Source organism: Oxyura jamaicensis, chromosome 23, assembly GCF_011077185.1.
Source record: "Oxyura jamaicensis isolate SHBP4307 breed ruddy duck chromosome 23, BPBGC_Ojam_1.0, whole genome shotgun sequence".
In the NCBI taxonomy this organism is placed as follows: Eukaryota; Metazoa; Chordata; class Aves; order Anseriformes; family Anatidae; genus Oxyura; species Oxyura jamaicensis.
In genome coordinates this window covers 4,819,473-4,841,118 of record NC_048915.1, presented here as the reverse complement: position 1 = coordinate 4,841,118, position 21,646 = coordinate 4,819,473, and the positions used below count along the sequence as shown (strand labels likewise).

At 44.7% G+C, this 21,646-nt stretch overlaps 1 protein-coding gene across 1 annotated transcript in view; it reads right to left on the bottom strand.

Moving 5' to 3' along the window:
* Nucleotides 1-2,837: 2,837 nt before the first annotated feature.
* The window catches only part of KIAA0319L (KIAA0319 like), a 31,220-nt gene continuing 12,411 nt past the window's right edge, over nt 2,838-21,646 (bottom strand). The window contains exons 4-21 of the mRNA XM_035345468.1: nt 21,231-21,522; nt 19,037-19,138; nt 18,079-18,176; nt 16,816-16,903; nt 15,480-15,572; nt 14,717-14,849; nt 14,256-14,484; nt 13,325-13,448; nt 12,895-13,027; nt 11,879-12,027; nt 11,421-11,572; nt 11,077-11,215; nt 10,532-10,691; nt 8,280-8,422; nt 7,452-7,574; nt 6,811-6,901; nt 6,356-6,447; nt 2,838-4,567 (exon numbers count right to left, since the gene is read on the bottom strand). Coding sequence (XP_035201359.1) covers nt 4,380-4,567; nt 6,356-6,447; nt 6,811-6,901; nt 7,452-7,574; nt 8,280-8,422; nt 10,532-10,691; nt 11,077-11,215; nt 11,421-11,572; nt 11,879-12,027; nt 12,895-13,027; nt 13,325-13,448; nt 14,256-14,484; nt 14,717-14,849; nt 15,480-15,572; nt 16,816-16,903; nt 18,079-18,176; nt 19,037-19,138; nt 21,231-21,522 — 2,529 coding nt within the window. The 3' untranslated portion in view covers nt 2,838-4,379. The remainder of the gene's footprint in view (nt 4,568-6,355; nt 6,448-6,810; nt 6,902-7,451; nt 7,575-8,279; nt 8,423-10,531; nt 10,692-11,076; nt 11,216-11,420; nt 11,573-11,878; nt 12,028-12,894; nt 13,028-13,324; nt 13,449-14,255; nt 14,485-14,716; nt 14,850-15,479; nt 15,573-16,815; nt 16,904-18,078; nt 18,177-19,036; nt 19,139-21,230; nt 21,523-21,646) is intronic.

Sequence of the window (21,646 nt, the reverse complement as noted above, 5' to 3'; positions counted from 1 at the left end):
GCCACCCATGGTGGGTGCCGTGTCCCAGGGAGAGAGTCCCTTTGGGATTACACCAGCAGCTCCAACCCTGGACCCCCCATCCTGAGCACCCTGTGGTGCTCAGCACCTGCTTTTCTCCAAGCACCACAGCTGCGTCCCGCCGGGGAAGGTGCTGTAGGCCAGAGGCTGGTGTAGGAAGGAGCAGCTGCTTGTCCTCGGGGCAGGGAGAAACCCCGGATGGCTCCATCGCTGCCCTAGGGGCTGGTGCAAACTTTTTGCTCCAGAAGCCAAGCCCCAAGGGCCTGCAGCTGGGTGACTCCTTGCCCGCAGCCACCGCCCGTCCCACACCTCTGCAAGGAGCCAGCAAACCTTAACTGGTGCTGAGCAGGCAGCACAGGCAGCTCGGCTGCAAAGGGGCAGCCCTTGGAGAGCTGCACATGGGGGCACGGGGAGAGCAGGAGGAATAAAACCAGCAGAGTCGGGGGACACCAAGCAGAGCAGGAGCACAGAGGGAAGGCACGGAGGGCAGAGGGGCAGTGGGCTCCTCGGGTCCTTAGGTGACAGCGCTGTGAACCCCGAGGACTCCAGCACAGCCCCTCGGCCGTGGAAGGTGTGGACGGGCAGAAGGGCGGCTCTGGAGGCGTCTCCGTGCAACTCCGTGCATCCTGCAACACTGTCGGGCCCCTTCTGGCTGCCGTGGTGCTGAAGTGTGTTCCCTACAGCAGCCAGCGACAGCTGGGCAGCCTTGGTATCTCCTTCAAGGACTCCACTAATTGATAAATGTTCCTCTGCTTTGCCAGGAGGAACACCCACCCCAGGTGTAGGTGCAGCTTGAGCCCCAGCACTTTTGTTTTGCTTTCCAGTAAAGTCACTGACCCACACCCCTCCTTCGGCTGTCGGAGAACAGCCCCGGGCAGATCTGTGGCACTCTGCACCCACGGCCCCTGAAGCATCACCGAGCCCCAGAGCCCAGCAGCCCCCTGAGGATGAGGAGGGAACGCCCAGCTCCTGTCCAAGGAGGGCAGTGCTTGCATTAGGACCCATCCCGCAGCTGAAACTGGAGAAAGAAGCAAGGTGAGCAGCAGCAAAACATCTCCCCTGTTTATTTGCAAGAAACTTTTTGTTTAAAAAATTACTTTTAGTCTTGATCCAAGTAACACTGCAATCAAACGCTGTTAAACCAAAGTTCAGACAGGTTGGGCAGCCCACCGCTACGCGGAGGAACGGAGAAAAGATTTAAGAGCAAACTATTTTAAAACTAGATCGCAACGTTTGCCTCAAACATCTTCACAAGTGTTTGAAGCTCATTTGTGTTAAAGGAGAAAATAAAATCGAGTGACTCTGACGGTTCATCTAACAGATGTCTCAGCTTTTAACTTCCACACATGGGTAACTTGTAGCCAGCGTCTCTAATTGTGAAATCAAAATGCATAGCAATGCAGAAACCTTCCCCGTGCAAGGTCAGAGCGGGACCACGGTGCTTGGGTAACAAATGAGCGATGAGATCGGCGATGCTACGGGGGAGAAGGAGGCGAAGGATGTTGAACGCGTTGGCTCTACGTGCACAAACCTTGGCAGGTCTGCGTTAACGGTGCACCGAAGCAGCCTGCCCCGTCTCCTGTGCCAGAAGTCACCACCTGCAGCTCGGGAGGGTCCCCCCTCGTCCTTTGCAGGGCCTCGTGCTCCGATGCTGCCGGCGTGGCGCTGCACAGGGATGCTCAGCAGCACCAAGGGTTAACACGTGGAGTGGGGAAGAGGGCTCGGGGAGGGGTGGCCTCTCGGTGCAGTGCTGCACTGCGAGGGAATACCAACGGGGAGCCAGAATTATAAAGGGGAGCTCAAGCTATGCTCCCTCACCAGCCTGCACTCGGCGGTGACAAACAACCAAGGAGGGGGGAAGCCTGTCCTAACCAAAGGGCTCGGAGCAGAGGGGATGCCACAGCCCACTGCAAAACCTTCACGGAGGCAGACAACGGCTCTCCTGCACAGGGGAGTGCTGGCAGCTGCCTAAAGCACCTCATCCCGAAGGTGTTTCTGCACGGTGAAGTGTAAGAACAAAGCCAACCTCGGCTAAACAAAGGTGTTGGCGAGTAGCAGCTGCACAGACTTTAATTCTTCCCTCTTCCGTAATAGGAAGCCAGGCTTGCTTGGATGCACACACTGCACCTCCTGCGAGGGTTTCTGATCTCTGCAGCAAGGAATGCCTGAACCACTGCAAGCACCGCTCGCTCGCTGCAGAGGGGATTTCCCCAGGATGGACAGGAGCAAGAGACTTGAAAGGCATGTGCCCAGAAACAGCTGAGTCCAACAGCGTGGAACGATTTCAGGCACGGTCCCAGGACCACATCTGGTTAATCCCTGCAGCTTCCAAACCTCATTTTTCTTGCAGTCTGTTCATCTTACATCCAAATGAAGGGAAATGCCTCAGAGGGTGGCGTCACCCAAGAGTTAAGTGTTTGGCCAGGAGCGGGCTTGCAGCGAGGGCTCCAGACAAGCACTGGGCTGTGACCCTTTAAGGCACGGCAAGGGGAGCATCGTCCTGCTGTCATGCCATCCCCGTGTGTGGTCCGAGGCAGCCTCCTCGGGAAGGAGCAGTTGTGAGAGCGGGTGCAGGACGAGCAGCCCGGGCAGGGGCCGCTTGGTGCTGAGCACCAGCTGCACGCCAGACAGACACAAACCGGAGGGTGGCCTGGGTTGTGACGCAGGCAAGCGGGAGGCAAGCCCCGTCCCGGTGCAGGCGAGAGGGCACGAGGCTGTTGCCCCACTCGGGACTCCTCGGGAGAGTGCCTGGCTCCAGCTCTGGTGCCTGCGGAAGACAGCTGATTGCCCAGCAAAATAAACTTAGCAGCAGCCACGACTACATTCAGCGAGGGGACATTCCCTCGCATTCAATAGTGTTTAATCTTCATCTTGCTCAACACAAATCAGTAGTGCAGCAATATAAATACAACTGAGGAAGTTAAAGCCTTTTGGCTTTCATAGCTCAAAAAAAAAAAGCCAGTGAAACGAGTTTCCAGTTTTTAAATTAAACACAAAGAAAGGCAATAAACTGCCCACCCATCCATGGAGGAGCAGTGGCATCCTTCATGCCAGTAAGAGGTTGATTTCTGCCCGAGGACAGGGGTGCAACTCATGAAAGCAGCACAGTGAGATAAAGAAGCAGGTATGGGAAAGGACCACCGCGCACCTGGCTCCCAGCAAGGCCTTTCCCAGAGTTCAAGCAGCAGAGAGATACAGCCACCGGCTGCTGACACTCGCCATGCAGTGCCACTGGGTACCGAGAATTCCCTTTTCCACTGACTACAGGACACCAAATGTGCTGCACACTGTACCGGGAGCACACAGGGCTACTCAGCTGTAATGACACGAGGCCACTAAGCTGCTGGCCAGAGGGAAGAGCCAGCTGCTTGGAACTGAAGACTCCAAACCCCGTTTGCTTGGGTTGTGCAAGTTTTAAGGAAAAAAAAAACCCGCGTGACATTTCATAATTGAGATACAGTTGTTGTCCAGACTCATGGAGGGCTTAGGGACCACCAGAAAATGCTGCTGAACTACACCTCATAGCTTTGGAACTAAGTCAGCCATTAAGCAAGTGCACCAAAGGTGAGTGTCCCAGCCCTGCTCTGGTATCCAACAGGAGAGCTTGCTGCAGGAGGGGGGCTCCCAGCCTAGCTAATTACCACAGGCAGGTCAGCTTTTCCACTTCTGAACAGCCACTGTGTCATCAATACTCCCAGTGAGAAAAGCCTAACAGTTATTTAGGACGGCTACAAAACCCTCTCCCCTACCTGCAAGCTGATGGATTGTGACCATAGTGTTTAGATTCCTCCTACTCTACACTCCAAAAGCAGCCAGTGTATGTGAAAGGACAAATCTAAATTAAAATAGTGCTTAAACCATTAGGGAAGGTGGGAGTAAAAGAAAACAGAACTGTCTGACAGCAGAAGTAGTTTGTGGCAGGCTATTGGAGCCGGGAGGGAGCTCAGAGCACAGCCTTGACCTTCCTTCTTCAAAAAGCTTCCAAGGCGAGTGACCTGGAAGTCCACAGGTGTTTCTCTGCTGCAGTCTGAGGTGGGCTAGGAGGATCCTGCACATTCACAGTTGCTCCAAGTGGTTCTGTCCTGCCGCACTCCAGACGCCAGCTCTGTCTTTTCTGATGCTTCATCTGTGGTTCACAGTTGTCTTCTCCCTTTGATTTCCCTTGGAGTTCAAATTCAAGTACAACCAGTTTTAACTGAATGAAAAGAAACCCGCAAAAAAAAAAAACAAAGTTATTTTCTGTGAAACAAGTTAGCAGCTGTTGTCCTAACCAAACTGGCCTCCAAAGGCCCTTGCAGAATAGGGACGGGAGTGGCCTTCTCTTTCCCATGGAGCTCCAGCAAAAGGCCACCTGAAGGGAGCTATAGGATTTCCTCCCTCTGGTTCTTGGGTTTGAGCGTCACTTGTCCATTGCGCAAGGAGCCGTTCTGGCTGCGGAGCAGCTTCCCTTTCTCACGGTCAGGCCACGTGAAGATGGCTTCATCACTGTCCAGTTCAGACTCGGAGTGCATCAGGCTAGTGTTGAGGACCTGGGCTTTCTGTCTGCCACCTTCAAAGGAGAGAGATTCCCAGGTTAAAACCACCTTTAACACTGGTCAAACACCACGGTTTAACTCCATTCCCCCTCTAAGTCTCACATTCCTGCCACGTCAAGGGGGCAGCCTAATCAGACTTCCCCGTGTCCGTCACTATTCCCTCAAATGTCGAACCCAAAGACGAAGCGATCCTGCTTCAGATACCTGGGTGTGACAGAGGTCACGCAGACATTTCCAGATACTGCACAGCACAACAAATCGGTAGGGAAACAAATAACATCACCAGAAGGGGCTGTGAGAACTCGTGGGATCTCTCTCCCCCTGACCTTGCTTGAGGGCATTGTCTAGAAAGCTCTCTGAGGGCCAACGGCCATGGTAAAGAGAAGACGCAGGTGTGCAAGAGAAGATTGCTGCATTCTTACCACCCTCCCTACTCTCATCTCACTCCTCTTTCCTGCAAGGGGAGGGAAATAAATTAATGGGCTGAATTTAGATTAATACACAAGGACAGGAGAGAGACATTTCTGGTATTGTCAGCTGTGGAAATATTTAAATTTAGCTTTTCCTTAATGGAGAAATGCAACATCTCCTCTGTTATCAGAATGCTCCCTGGATGTATCTAGCAGGGAAAAAGACTTTAGGCAGCAGCCAGCCTTGGAAGAGGCAGGATGAGTTTAGTTACCAGAGAGCAAATGGTGGAGGCACATTTGCTACCGACTGCAGAACAATGAGCCCTTTATTTAACAGTGGGGCTCTCCTGTGTGGGGTGACAGATGGTCAGATTAAAGCAGAGTTGGGTGCAAAGGGAGGGAAATCTACCCGTTTTTTCTCCAAGGGTATCATGCAGTTGGGATGGCCCAGGTCTCAGAGGAATTATCTGCTCAGCTGTCACTACAATGCCCTCCAATGCTGTCGTTAGGCTCTGTTCACTTTCTTGGAACACCACTAAATGGGATAATACGAGCATGAGCAATTATTTTCCTCTAGCAAACAAGGACCAGGGACTATTTTCCACAGGCAGTTATTCAGAATGGCTACAAAACCCTCTCCCTTAATTACCTACAACCCCTCCTCTTAGAAACAGGACTAAAGCTCTTACTTGAAATGCCTATTTCAGCAGCTGAAGCACTGCCCAGCATTTGGTGGGGCTGTGCTTCGTGTATACTCTCCCACTTCTCATTCCTCTCCTGGTCAATCAGCAGGTGACAAAAGGTGACAAGGACAAAAATGGATACGTTTAAGAATGAGTAATTTGGGGTGGGAGAATACTGGGGCAGAAACGAACACCAGTCTCTCCAGGCCACTGAGAATTTTCACGTTGCTTGGTGTCCCTTTGTTTACCGGGGAAAGTCAATCAGATTGGTGAAATGCTTAATGACACTGAATTCGTGCTTAGCTGTAAAGCCTTGCCAAGGAATTGCATACTGACAAGAAGCAAACTGACTGAAACAGAGTACCAGAACTAAATGAAAAACTTCAGAGCAAGAGAAGCCACAGTCAACACTCAGTATTGGACTTCATGGATCAGGCCGGTCTCTGAACTGCTTACATTTATCCACTTTGTGACAGGAAGTGGAAACATCAGGACTATACCAGTTTCAGTCCCAATTTTTAAACCAAAGACTTAGATCATGACTAAATACCCTGTCTGCTGATCAGAAACAAGCTCTTAGATCCTCTGAGACTCGTCTGTCAGTACCTAACATCATGTTTGTTTCACTCTGTGATTTTTAATTCCACTGAGGAAGAGTGTTCTTAGTCAGCATTCTGGAAATGCTAAGCTCTTCCCTCTTATGTTTTACCTGCTTTGGGATTTGGTTTTAACTCCAGGCTTTCTTGATCCGTTGCATCCAAAATCTTATATTTGCTTTTTCTTTTGGATTTTCCTTTTCGTCTAAGAAGAAAAAGGAAGAAAAAGAATTAAGAGGCAGTTCATTTCTAAAAAAAGCCAGAAGAAAAAAAAAAAACTGATCTTCAAAGTACTTGCTTATTTCAGATTATGTTAATAACAGAAAGCAAAACATTAAAAACACTGCTTTAGTTGCACGTTTACAGGCTAATCCAAGTCTCACTTCTTAACTGAACCCAGAGTTTTAGGATTTCAGTGTTTCACTTCAAACACCAAGTGACAAAAACTAACATCACAGGGCTAAGCAGCCAACCTGCTGGGACTATGGGTTTGAATCTCTTTCACCTCCTAATGCAGCTACTTGGCTCTGAAGCACGGATACAGAGAAAGTTATGACCTCAGTCCCACCTCTTGCAACAGCAGATCACCATCCAGGATAAGATTCCAAAGGCAACCACAATGAGGAACGATGCAATGATCACATACAGCACGCTCCACTCTGAAAGCAAAACACCGCAGAGATAAAGACGATTTGGCAACTCATGCAGTTGAGTGTGCACTTTAGATGACTACTCTCAAGAAAGAAAAAAAGAAAGGCCTGACCCTTTGCAGAAGTTACGATCTATCACTGGCGGGATCACTAACTCACCTACAGAAGCCAAAGACTTAAGATCCAGCATGCAGATTCACTGCACAAGTATTTTTCTTTCCCAAAAGTCTTTTTTTAACGCATGTTATTTTTCACAAATTGCTTTCCTGTGACAGGAAATCCCTTATAGCAGGGCTACAGAAAAGGGGCATGATTTATACACCGAGAATGGACTCAACTCTTAGTGAGCGCTCACCAAAAGGTTCGGAAGAGGAGTCACTTCCCTATCAAATATTTCCTGCCTAAAAGGTAAGTTCAGTGAGACCACGACAGGCACCATCTCCTTGTGCGAGCACGATGTCAGAGACATGGGGACAAAGCAGGTACCTGTTACTCAGCATACCTCGGGCTTCACGTTTTGCTTCCTAAAGGTGAACAACACCGGGGAGATTTCACGTACCACAGTTGCTTTCGCCATCCCCCATCTGCACCCTGATGAGGTTCTCCATCCAGAACGGGTCGCAGACACAGCGCTTGGTGAAGGAGTCACAGCGGCCGTGCTCAGAGCAATTCAGCTGACACGCTAGGGACCGAAACCAGCAAGGTGAACTAAATGACTCACACGTGAGGCAAAAATGGGATAATATAGTTCAATGTGGCCAATCACAGAAAATTCAGAAAATTCCTGCTTCACAAGCAACATAGCACACCACACGTAACATGCTAAGAAAATTTTGCCTAGTAAGATCATGATTTTGATATAAAAGTCTCAGAATTTGTGTATTTGTTAAGTAAATGTTTTTAAAAAAGGTTTTGACTTTCAAACTCAAAGCCAGTCTGTGAGATTGACTACAAGAAACAGATTCTTTAAAGTGATCTCGAATCACAGCATGAAAACAGAACTGGACTTTAGAACTTATGGTTTTGTGACCTTCAAAAGCCAATCAAAGCGGTATTCCATTAACACTGTATTTTAGTTTCAAAAGTAACAATCTGCTTTTGATTTTCTGAATTCCCATCTTCCCAGCAACATTACAAGTAACACTTGTATGTTAAACAAGATAAATAGTGACTAGCTATAAGCAACTGGTAAATAACTGATTGATTAATTCGCAGACTAATGGACTTGCTTTTCTGCTTCCAATTTAATAAGACACAAAAGCTACCAGAGTATGCATGTGTGTATGCACACAGAAGTGTGTTTAGCACAAATGAAGGCCCATATTCTTGCAAATGTCTGAGGCAAGGGGAAAAGATGTTAGCTCATACAACAGCAACTCTTACTTACTGACTGTGTTAATTTCTAGTGCCCGGAAGATGAGGAAGTCTGACTGCTGTTTCCGTAATTCATTTTTTAGTGTCCAGGCTACCTCACGTCCTTTGAATATCTGATGGGGAGGCTGGTTCTGTACAAAAAACACCATCTTCGTGCTGGAAGTCAGACAAAAAAAAAATATTATCTGCTACTTCTCCAAACATCAGGCACAAAACCATTCTCCCCTCTCTGTCTTTAGAGGGGCTTGCTCAGAATCCCAAATGTACCTGAAAGTCAAACTTGTGGCTCCCTCCTGAAAGCAATAATGGTAAGCCTGGTCACAAAGTAGATGTCCTGTTAGGACATCAGATCCAACCATACTTTGAAAGCTAGGGCTGGACTGTTCTTTAGTTAGCTAAAGGTTTTATCAAGTCTAGTTTCAAACATCTCCAAGCAGATCTTTGAATGTTCACACTAAATCTGGAACTACTCAAACTTTCTGGTCTTCCCATTTTCATAATCCCCTCCCTCACTCTGGGATCCTTAGACCTTATGCCCCATGGAAGTCACAGGCTCATTTAACTGTTCTGCACAGAGCTCCAACTACAGAGAAAATAATGAAGATTTACAATCTTTTGCAAAGCTTACTTTGAATGCAGCGTTAGAGCCAGAAAAAAAAAAAAAGTACTGGTACAGAGGTTGCTGCACTCTCCATCTTTAAATGCATGAGTTTTATAATAGAAGAACTTGTTCCCCTAAGCTTGCAAGCCTTGCAGAGCTCTGGGTATCCTTCAGATTCACAAAGGGATAACTGAATGTTTCAGATTTATTATTACCACTGATCTTATGAGTGAGTCAACAGCAGCTGGGGAAAAGATCTTCTTAAAAAGTACGAGTTACTTTGATAGTTGAGGCAAAAATGTGATGTTAAAGCCATCTGTCAGAAAATAACCTCTGCTCTTTTATCGCACTTCCCACTCTTTTGTCTACTTAATAAACATAGATGAAGTGTTAATTACAAGAATCCCTCACTTGTCTTTTTCAGTGGAAGAACAGTGGCAACTGGTCTGGTCATGGCAGAGATAGAAAGGTAAAACAGAAAGTGCTGGCTCTTCTGTTCTGAGCTCTTTAAGTTTGCACGGACAATGAATTCTGATTTTACTGCTACAGCAGGCAACACGGGCATGAAGGAATCAATACATTATTGAACTCAGGAAAGTCTGAAGCATAACTGCGGACTTATTTCTGGCTTGCTGCATGATTTTAAGCATGTCACAATTTTTTTTCCTCAGTGCTTCATTTACCTTAATTTTTAGTAAAAGTGGAGTAGTTTTAAGTGTAATACTGCGCTTATTTCAACAGATTATCACCCTGCCCTTGAAAACTTACTTGCCATGCCACTCAAACTCACATTCAGGCATCCTCAAACATACCTATGGTAATGATGGACTGCTTTTAGTACAGAGATACGTACTAAACAGACATTTCAGAACTAGTTGCTGAAGTTTTCTGCAAAATAGTGAATTTCTCAGACTAACCATTTGATAAGAGGTGGAAAGCTGAATTTGACCAGTTACTTTCATGCCAAAGCAGCATGAAGAGGATCCAGCTGGGCTGAACCATGCTTTGTATGACTTGCTGGTTACTCTACATGAAGTTGAGCAGGTCCAGGCAGGCAACAGGACCCTGGCCTACAGCCCTGCCTGTATGCAGATTTCCACTTGTTTAGAAGAGACCAGCTGTAGTTTATTTTAAGCTAAATCACAACCAAAACCAAGTTTTTGTTTTCTGTTCAAACAACAATTACACTGGTTTCCAACGTTTCATTTTACATTTGAGTTGTGCAGGCAGTAAAGCCAATATAAAGCTACAAAGCTGGCACGCAAAGCTACTGCTAAGGGCATTGCTACACCAGCACTGTGCACTGCTCTCGTGTGGCATCAACTTCTCACTAAGCTACTCCTTTGTCAAGCCCCATTATTTGTCCAGTTATAAATCAGTTGTAGAACCTCCTTCAGACAGTCCTCACAATCCTCATAAACAGATCTGTGGGGCAAAGGCATTAACAGCAGAGAAAAGCTTTGAGGACAATGCACCATCTCCAGATGGAAAAGATAGCCAAGACCTGCTTGGCAACATGCCTCCTCTGACCTAAGCAAGCAGGAATATCAATTTCAAGCAACATCTTTGTACGTTCTGATTATCCGATCTGCTTCCCAAGAGAAAACAGCCCTTCGCTTACTAAACCCTTAAGCATTCCCCAGACATTCACAGACAAACCCTACCTTTGCTCAGTGTATGGCTGGATCTTTTGCACGGTGATGTCTGAGTCGAGGACCCCCAGCAGAACCCCTATTTGTCGGATGAACATCCCCTTCTGCCTCTCAGTCAGCTGGCTGACATTAACATCCAGAATGATCTCCACAAGGTTATTTTTCCTAGGATCTAGTGAGAATGTTGATGAGATAAATAGAAGTTCTAAAAATCTGTATTAATGGTCTGGGTACAAGTCAGGCTTCTAGCTTTCCAAAATGTTTCTGCTTTGAACACAGAAGTACAGAATCTTGCTGTAGGAAGGGATACAGGTCTATGACTTTCACAGCTAATGGGAAATGGCAAGAGTCAGCCTCCAAGAACCACATAAAAATATGATTATTTCCGCCAGAACTTCTGACGTTTGACATTTTTGAGCTGTGTCTACAGTACATTCTTAGCACAGTACACTGTGTAATCATATCTACAATATGATTCTATGATACACTGTCTCCAGAAAAAGAGGGCTTGCTAATACACTGTATGCAAATGTGGAACAGCACAGAAACAGACTCACCAGGTTTGACTTCCACTGTGGTCCGTTCTACATCACTCTCTCCTTTGGCATCTGTTACTCTGAGATGGAATGTGTAGGTCCCTTCTACCAGATTGGACAGGAGAAGGATGGGATGATGATCTGAATTATTTAAGACTTCCTGGAAGGCAGAGCAAAAAAAAAAAAAAAAAGATTAGGAAACCAAGGCACAAATTAGCATGATGTATCACCATGTTTAAGGATATCACTAAAATTACTAAAAGGTAATGGGTATGATCAGCTTTTTATTTCCTCAGAAGTTCTCAGTGCTACCTCTCACCAACTTCTGTGATGCTGCAGACTGCCATTGAAAAAAGAAAACTCACCCCAGCTGCAGGGCTCCCCTCATCCCGGGTCCACAGGTAGCTGACAATTCCCTTATCATCAGAGGATTTTGATCCATCCAGTTCAGCTGTATTTGTTGGCAAGGTGATGACAACATTTCCTGCAATCTTTGCAACAGGTGGCTTGTTTATCTCTAAGCAAACAGAAATAAAGCAGTTGGAAGAAAATCTGGTAATGCCCAATGAAAAAAAAAAATAAAATGCTGCCTTAGACCTCCACTGCAACCCAGAAATACTTATCTAAGCCTGGGGGAGAGAAGGGCAATTATGTGCTGTGGGATTTAGCTGAAGATACTATTCCTCCAGAGAAGGATAGACCCCCTGACTTACAGAAGGCCATTTCAGTACTCTACACGTTGTTCTTCACCCATTCCTGCTAAGCTCACCTCTGCTCAAACAGAACTTTGGTCTCTGGCGGCTCTGTGCATGGCTGGACATACCTTCTTTGACAATAACGTTGACCGAGCTTTGGCTCTGCAAGTTCCTCTCATCTTTAACTGTCAGAGTAAACTCGTATGTCCCAACTTGAAGGCCTGTTACAGTGGCAATGCTACTGTTTGCATTCTCCAGCTTGACACCATCTGGCCCCCTAAACAAAGTACGCAAGGATCAGTTTAAACTTTGTACAGATCGTTAGAGCTAGCCTCACAACAAACATGAGGCTCAAGCAGAGTTTATGGAGATGCAAGCAGACAGCTGCCTGGAAATAAAAAGTCCATGACAAAAAACAAAATTATTTTCTTCAGTTACAGCAAGAAAATCAAAAAAGTGCAGCATTCAGAACAAGGACTACACTATTTGGTGATTTAGTGGTTTTTTGTTTGTTTGTTTGTTTGAAACCAGGGTAACATTGATATATGCATTTAAGTAGGGTTTAAAAAAAAGTGGCATTCTCAGCAAAATCGGCTCACATGAACTGTGTGATAAGCCAGCTTTTTCTTTTAAGAAAAGGTACAGAGCAAAAATAGTTCCTGCATTTATAGGAGCTTTACACAAACTTTTGCATTAGCAAATAGGAAAAGCTACTGCAAGTTGCTCCTAGGCTCTTTCCTGAATTCCCTAAAGAACTTTCAGGGAATTTAGAGTCTGAGCAGCAGAACACTGCCTCTTTCAAGTATATTGCAAAAGTATTAAGTCAGAAAGCCCTGCTGTTATTTGATTATGAGAGTCAGCCTCTTCATAAGATCAAGACCACGTTACACCACTGCAATTCAAACACAGCCGGTCTCCTTTACATGTCACAACCACACTGAGAGTGGGAATCAGGCCTATGCTCGAGAAAAAACTCCACCTCTCTCCAGTTAAACATAAATCCTTGTCTCATTCAAGTCAGTGGTGAAGCTTGTCAGGCCTGATGAGAGCAGGGTTTAACAAAAGAGGGGTACGTGTGGTGTGTCTTGTTTGAAATTAAAGACCCAGATACTTGCAGAAGAATGGTCTGGAAGATGATACACACCGTGTTTTTTCCCAAAGAAAGGAGACTATTTTCTGGTCATCTGAGCTCTTGCTGCCATCTAGAGTGGTGCTGTCCACAGGTAGAGTTAATTCTTTATCTGGACCAGCATCCGCCTTTGGAGGCTTATTGTTCTCTGAAAAAGGATTGCAATACCTTTTTATACATATGCCATAAAGGTGGAGCTTACTCCCCCAGCACTAAGAAGCTTGTCCAAGATCCCTAGTATACTTTTTGTCCATTATTTCAACCTTATACTCAGAAAAAAAAGTGAGTTAAAAAGCAGTTAGGAGTTCAGATCAGTTTTACTGACATTATTACAGAAGCTTTTCTGAAAGAAACACAAAGCTACAAGATCTAGAATATGTTGACAGAACGAAGCTCACCTCTAAACACTGGAATTGAAGTGGCAAAAAAACTAAGGGCAGCTTACCTGGCTGGACTATCACAGTGACCTCTGCAGTGGACTGGTGCCCAGCAGAATCAGTCACTATCAGCTGGTAAGTGTAATCACCTTCTTGCATCGCAGAGAGCTGTAAGACTGGTGTCCTCACTCCCTGCGAGAAAACAGCAAAAGTACTGAGAAGATTCCTTATACCAATCATTACAGATCTGAAGACTGTTTTTAAAACAACTTTTATCAGCAGATTCTAGGGGCTTATTATTAACCGCTGCTGTGGGACCAGAAGTCTGTGCCACTTAAGCATGTGTGACACTCACACCCAAATTTATGCACAGCACCAAGGACACTGTTGTGGAACAAAGTAACAGTAATGCCACACAGGTATGCAGACCCCGTCAGATTCCATAGTTAGCAACCCAAACAACACCCTGTGGAACCCTGGCCAAACCACAAATTTAGTAAGCCTAATTAATGGACTTCCTTATTCCATAAATGTGACCTTTGTAATAATCTTTAAAAGAAAAATGATGATATAGAAACAAGTTCCTGCTATGTACTGTTTGGGACTGAGGAATGGCTGGTGAGTATCTGCAGTTAGTACTCCAAAGTTTAACTCAAAAGGTTCATTTCACTGTGTTTGCCCACAGCTTGACACAAAGGGTTATTCTGTAAATCTAAATGCCAAGAAGTATTCTCAAGAAGTATTTGAAACTGCATTGCTCAAGAAAGGAAATACGATGCTGTTGAAAACACGGGGCTAGACGGGTGCTGGTACCGGCTCAGCCATAAGCCAATACCTTCTTCATGTGGATTTAGTTTTAAGTATTTATTTAACCAGCATGTGCGTGCTCTGTGGGATTCTAAGAAATATTTGATAACAGCCACTTAAAAATGGGTTGGTTATTGAAAAAAAAAACAGCCAATGAGTAACCTGGGATGAGCACAGGAGACCCGCACTGACCTGCATCTCCATCACCTTCCCTTTGCTGTTAGGGCTGAGCAGCCACTCGTAGCTGACAATGCTATGATCATCGGTGCTCTGATTCCCATAGAGGGTAATGGAATTCTGAGGCAGCGTGATCACTTGGTTTGGGCCTGCATTCGCCACCGGAGGATAATCCACTGCTTTGTTCACCGTCAGGTTGGCAGTGGTAGAGTTGCTGGCACCATCAGAGTCCACTACTGTTAGACTGAAGAGAAAAAAGAAATTGTGAAAGCAGTGAAGAGTCATAGTTACCAGAATAGAACACAAAACACTGGCTGGAATTAACTGAAATGCAAAAGAGATAGAAACTTAAGACACTTCAGGACAGGATAGCCTTTTTTTTTTGGAAACCAGGCTAACACTTCAGGAATCTTGTACATTTTATTCTTTTATTCTTAAGGGCTGAGAACTGGCCAACAGGTCCAGGTATAACCTACCTGAACGTGTAATTCCCAGGTACCAGGTTGGTCAGGGTCAGTATGGCAGTATCGCTAGAAACCTTTTCCTCCCGCAAAGGACCCTTCAGTTCTTCCCAATGATAACTGACAATTTTATCATCATCAGTGCTTTCTGTTTCAATTAGGAAAGAAAATGGACATATAAAGATTTGGAAAATAATGCTTCACAAAATCCAGATGATCAGTTCCCAACTTCGGTCATAGGCTTAGCAGGTAAAGGCATTTCAGGTACAATCCCTGTGGTCTCTATTACACTCAGATACCCAAACAGTATATTCTCCTCTGCCCTGTTTCACAGGTACACCTGAACACCCTTAATCCCAGGTTTGTGTGTGTGTCAGGGGAAGAAATAAACAAAAAACCACTAACAAAATAGTACTAGTGATGGTCAAGACAACCTGAATATATTTAAAGAAATTCCTGAAAAGCTCCAGTGTGGGCCAGGATCAGTAGAGGTGGTGTGATAGCTGACCAATACGTTTGAAGCTTAACACAAGAGGGTTTTGTTTTGTTTTTAAATTTGATTCGAAGCAGCAATCTCTAGAGCTTTCCTTTTCTAAGAGATTCACTCAGGTGAGTTCCTTCAATAGGAAACATGGAGAGGTGCTGGTGTGTGCATTCCCCTCTCCTGGCAGGAGAAGCTGATTCTTTTCATTAAACTTTACCCAAAGGGCCAGCCTAGAACCACACACAAAGAAACCAGGCTTGCTAGACTAAGGCATTTAAAACAGCAGGTACTCACGGCTGCCATCAATAACAGTTGAAATGGTTGGCAGTGAAATTTCCTGGAACTGTGGAGAGACAATGGCAACTGGAGGCCGATTCACCCGAGGCTCTGCAACAACAACCGAGCTGTTACAATGACATCTACAGGCAGACCACGATACAAAACCCTGAGTAAGGAACTCTACAAAACTGCTTTGCCTTTGGGCACTAGGAATGGCAGTAGAATACATGTTGCACATCACCTTCCCCTTCCCGGCTCTATCCACCCCTTCAGTCCCTGCAATCTTTTAATTGACAGCTCAGCAAGTCCACGAAGGGAGTCCAAGTGTGGAGTTGATGTGCCATGCAGCTTCGAGACAGCCACTGATCAGACTGACTGCGGAGAGCTGCATAATCACCAACATAACAATTCTTGCTTCCAGCAAGTTATGAACCAGTGAAGGGAAACAGTGCTAGCAAAAGGGATTTAAAAAAAGGAAGGAGGTGAACCGCTACCACATTAGTACTCTGGAAATTGCCACAGTGCATCTGTCCTCCCGTTCCGAGACAAGCATTCAAGCACAGACTATTCTAACAGAGCAGCACCTAGAGCTTCTTGCCAAAGTTTGGCTGCTGCTCTGAAAAATGAATGATTCTGATGCATGTTGCCAGCTGTGGATTCACTGCTTATAAGGAAATGATCAGCAACAGCATCCAAAGAGCAGCCACACACACTTGCTAATTTAGGGAGTGCATGAGCAATTCCTTGCCCACAAAAGTTCTGCAAGAAGTATTGCTGAAGTGTGCAAAATAAAGTTCTTTTGCATAAAAGGAGATACGGAACATGTGGTTCCCTCTTTATGCAGCCCACTTAAAAAGTAAGAGCTAGTGAACGCATAAGCTACTGTATTTCTACCAGCTCATCCTAAAACTATGCTTTTAAAACAGTAAGGAATGAGATTTGACTCAACCTGCCTGTGGTTGGGAACGATATTCTTTACTGGACAGGGAAAAAAAGAACCTCCAAAGGAGCTTCAACGCTCTGGCTTCCTTTCCTTTTCTGCTCCTGCTGCTATAAGCTTTGTACCCGGTTACAGCTAGTTTCTATTGCTGCAGTGGTCTTCCAGCATGAGGCATTTAAAGGCTTTTGTACCAGTATTCCAGCTCTTGCACTGAGTGTTTGTCCTGGTGCTGGATAGCAAATAGCTATGTGTATTAGCATGGCTTCACATTTCAGGAAATGACTTAACGCACATACATATATACTGACTTCACTGCACAATGACTTTTCTTGATGTTAAAGTAGCGTCTACTCAAGTAAGCAAAACAGAGACAGATGAAATTAAGGAAAGATACAACCCCACTGAACTCACTTGGATTCACTGTTACATTCACGTAACCTTCTCCATGTGCATTTTCGCCATCAACGACAACTTTGAATTCGTACAGACCAACAGTAAGCTGAAAAGTAAACACAATTATTCACCTTCAAGATGGTAGCACCTTGATTTGTGATACTGAAAGGTCAGGTTATCAAGCTTTGGCCCAGCACTGTATCAGCAGCCTGGAACAGGCAATTCTGCTCCAATCTATGCACACAAGGCATAGGATGGCTTCCAAGCCAAGGTGTTATTACATGTATTTTAGTTTACAATGACTATGCAGCAACCAAAGAGTAATATTTCTTATTGCCACAGGTGACAGGGTCGTCAGTCAAGCTTGACTTTCTAGCAACAACAGGCAAACAGAAGAGATCTAAGAGATTAGTTCAGGTTGTCTGGGAACAGGAATCCATACTAGTAGATTGCATTTGAGATAAAAACAAGCCTGCACGTAAGAAAATAAATTCTCTTCTTGTGTGTTTTTACAAAGGAAAGTATTTTTTTTCTTTCTTCTAGGTGATGTGAGTGAGGCAGTCACCCCTTCATCATTCACTATTGAATGAGATGGAGAAGGACTGGGTGCTGGACAACAATTATGGTATTCAAAAGGCTGAAACCCTGACAGAAACAGACATGCTCCTTTTGAAGGGTTTTTCTCTGCATAGTATCACGATTAAAGCCTGCAGGTTTTTTTTTTTTATGAGTGCAGCAGAATCTGTGACGCTTAAAGGAATGTCTCATAAAATCAGAACTGTACATTCATGCAATATTTAAAGTCATTCCCTTGTTAAGAAAACCCACGTGCAGAAACTAACGATGCTTTCACTCTGTTAGAGCTAAAAGCAGCAGCCTGGTATGAGGTATTCCATCGCTTTAAGCTAACGGAGTCAGCAAATCATTTTTCAGAGGGTAGTACAAGGCTTCTGACCTAAACACACCACTACATTGTTTCAGCAGTAGAAATATTCACAACCCTTTGTTAATGTTAAATTGTGCCATTTTTACAGTTTGACACACTGCTTGTAGGTAGCATTTAGATCCTGAAATCATTTTCTTTCTTTCCCTCATGCCAGAGCAATCTCCTTTTTATAAGAGACTTAGAAGAGCTTGTAGTCAAATGTTGGCTGCCTGCCCATCACGCAATTCCCTATTCATCCTGAAATAACAAACAAGTCTTTCCTGACTACCAGGGTCCCCGTCTTCTCCATTAGGCATTCCGTACAATAGGATACTGAGCAGCAAAATAAGCTTTACCTTAGATAACTTAAGGGTCTGGGAGTGCTTCCCTTCCATTTCTCCACTGTAGTCTTTTGGATGAGTAATCAGTTCCCACTCATAGGAATAAGTGGTTCCTTAAAAAAAAACAAGAATCCAGAAGTTAGTTTTTAAAAGACTGCCTTTCTGCCGTGCTGAAAAAAAGCATAGGTATTAAACATTTACAAGGCTCATTCTGCTGCACTACAGAGAAATGAGACAGCTTGGAGTTTGGACTGTAGATTTTGGGAATATACCCAGGAAAAGAAACAATCTGTGCTTCTAAATACATTTACTCAGGAGCCAAAACCCATCATTCTGCCTCTAAGGCATTAAAGAGGTTTGGAACAATCACAGCTCCAGAATGATAAGAGAGAAAAGCCTTATTGTGCCCTCAAATCCTGCAGGCACAACATAATGCCAGTTTTTGAACAGGAATACATCTACCCCCGTTGCTGTGCAACATGTAACGTGCTCGCCTCCCCTTTACAGTCTCTCACTGCTATTGTGGACAGAGCTATAAACACGAACTTCACAAATACCCGTGAATAATTCGTATGACGATATGAAAACTGCATAGGAAAATAGCCTTCAGTTTGTCGAGCCGACCAAATCAGCTTTAAATCCACCAAACGAGAGAATATGTGCTGACAGGTTGTCATGTACCAGCAAATATCACTAACAGACGCTGAAGAGCTGCTTCTTCACATGGCTCTGAGAATATGCTGCCTCCCAAACCTAACCTAATGATTTTGTGGCGCTTTCGATGCTTTTTGTCTCTTTCTATTTTCTGTGAGTGGCAGCATATGAGGCAATAGCACAAGAGGAAAAAAATTTACAGGAAACTCTTCTTTGACAAAAGATGTTTTCAAGACTGCCATTATTCAATGCTTTATATAATGCCTGCTTGTCATTTCATCATCACAAGCCCTTAGAACAATTCCCAGGGAAGCCTTACGAGGTGGTGGTTCAGGAAGCACAAACGCATTCAGCTGAACTTCGTTCTTTGGCAGGGTCACTTCAACGCTGTCTCCAGCAGAAACCACCAGCTCCTTCATAACTGAGAGGGAGAAACACAGAATTGAAAGAGGAAAGGAAAAATTAGGTACGTAGATAAAAACAAACCCTGGCTTCACAGTCTGTGACATAACCATCAGCCACAACTGGCTGTATTTTGTAAACATCCCCATCACTCAGTATAGCTCCTGTGTCAGGTTTCAGGCTCATTGTTAAAGCACAAGCACTAATGGGGTTTTTTAATTACGAGGCAAACCCCAGATTACTCAGTCACCTCCATCTCTTCGCAGATGCTGTGCAGCTCCTGCTCCTTTTCTAAAGAGCTGAAACGTGACCCCTGGGCCCAGTACAGGGGCCTCTATTCAGCCAGGTCCAGCAGGACAGGAAGGGTTTCAGCTGACAGGTTTTTGGCAGAGAACCCAGCTGCAGTCTCATGGCAGAGCAAGACAAACACTGCTATTTACCAAACTGCAATTTCAGTTCTTTACAAATATATGAAGAATCCAAGGCATTTCTTAGTTGAAAAACTGCTTGGGGGCTAAGAGATTTTCTAAAATCTGCATAGCTACCACACTGCCTATGGGAACTCAGAACATAAATCTTTTCGCTTTATTTACATTTTGTTTTCGTCTGTTTCTTTTCCAAATAGGAAAGGTCTGTAGCATTTCTTAAGACTTCTCCTGCAATCCTATTTCAAATAAATTAACAGGTAGCTTGTTTTTAAAGACTACTAGGGAAAGACCAGAAAATTATGGCTGGGGATTTTTTTTTCTGCTTGTTAGCATTAAAATGACCAGAAAGTTCACTGCATTTCTTAAGAGTACCTCTCAGCCTCCTCCTCTTCCTGTTTGCTTTATTTTTGTCTTTATTATTATTGGGCCTGGGAATTATGCACAGAAAACAAGAATATAAGTTTGCTATTTCCTAGTCTGACCCCATCAAAGACAACGTTTCAGAGATATGCATCAAAAATCCAAGTAAAGACAGACATGGAAAATGTCAGTAAACATTTAGCCTTTCTTCTCTTTAATAGCTAGTGGAATTAACCAGTTAAATAAAAGAAAACAAATTATTCAGATCCTTTTTCCCCCCTTCTCAATTACTCCATCTCCCGGGATTTTATAACTCCAGTAGTCTTTCAGCTGCAAAGAATTTCAAGGCTAAAAGAAATGTGACCTCAGTAAAAAACAAAACAAAACAAAACAGACAAAACCCCACAACTCTTAGAAAAAAATACCCTTCACATACTCTTCTCTGTATTATTTAGCAAAATGAGGCCCTGGCTACATCACATTTCCAACACAAGCCACTGAAGCTGTTTAAAATAAGTTTTCCAGTTTTAGCTGGGGTAAGTCCTTAAAAAGAATACTAACTTGTTAGCACAGGCATCCAATCAGCTTCCTGCCAAAAATGTCTTTGGATGCAACATTTCCTTTACACTTTCCATTTGTTCCCTTGTAAGGGAAAAGAAACCCTAAATTCAAAAGAAATTCAGCAAACTGGATTAACTGAATTCTGAGATATCACAAGACCAGTAAACATCATTCGATGTAAGCACGCATCCGTATAGGATGAGCTAATGGCCTCGGCGGGTTAACAGAACTGTCCAAAGTGCATTTTTGTTTTTATACATTCTCAAATGTTTGCTTTAAGAAATACCAGTGTGAACAGAAATGTCATTTCGCTGCAAAGCAACGCGTGGGCTAATGGCCAAGTACGCTGCTCTGTGGCTGAACTGTGCATTGACATTTCAGGGATGGAAGAGAAAAGAATCAGATACGCCCCATCTCTATCACTAAACTTGAGAGAGAGCCATGTGTCGTGACTGCTGAAAGAATGCTTCACATGGCTGTGCCTTGCACCCCATCTCAACTTGCACTTCGGGAACGAAGATATCAGTTACTTTCAAGCTGTTCTGGAAACAGACCCAAGGGTCACGTGCAGATTTGTGATGCTGAAGTCCCATTCCAGGACCTCGTTAGTTAACGGGGACCAACCACCCCAAGTGCTGACACACATCTCAGCACCCTTTCAAAAGTACCATCATTTTTGAAACTAATTTGTGTTTTTCAACGCAGTGATGGCTGAACAAAACCTAACCAGATGGCCTCTGCAGACGCACTGCATGTTTTCACCTGGGGTAGTGGCAGTAGTACTCGGTGATGCAGCTGTGTTGGCCTGGACTGTAGAAGCACTAGTGTTTGTGGGAACACCACTTGGCACAGAAGTAGCAGTCTGCAGCTTTGTTGTGCTTTTCCCCTGCACAGGGCTGATGGTGGGCAGCGTATCTGAGGAGTGGGGATGGATGAAAGCATCATCTGGCTGCTCAGGCTTCTCGGTCCTTCCAGTAGCTGTCAAGCCCAGCGCTACGGGACTGGAGAAAGTAGTCAACGCTGACGGCTCTGGTGCGGGTGTTCCTGTGTAGGGCTGGAAAGAAAAGAGCAGTCTTAGTTTGATGGAGCTCTGACTGCTGGTTTTGTTTGACTGTGTTTGTTTCACCCTGGACCCAAATTCCTTTGGATCATGCTGTACAATGAACTCCACCAGAAGT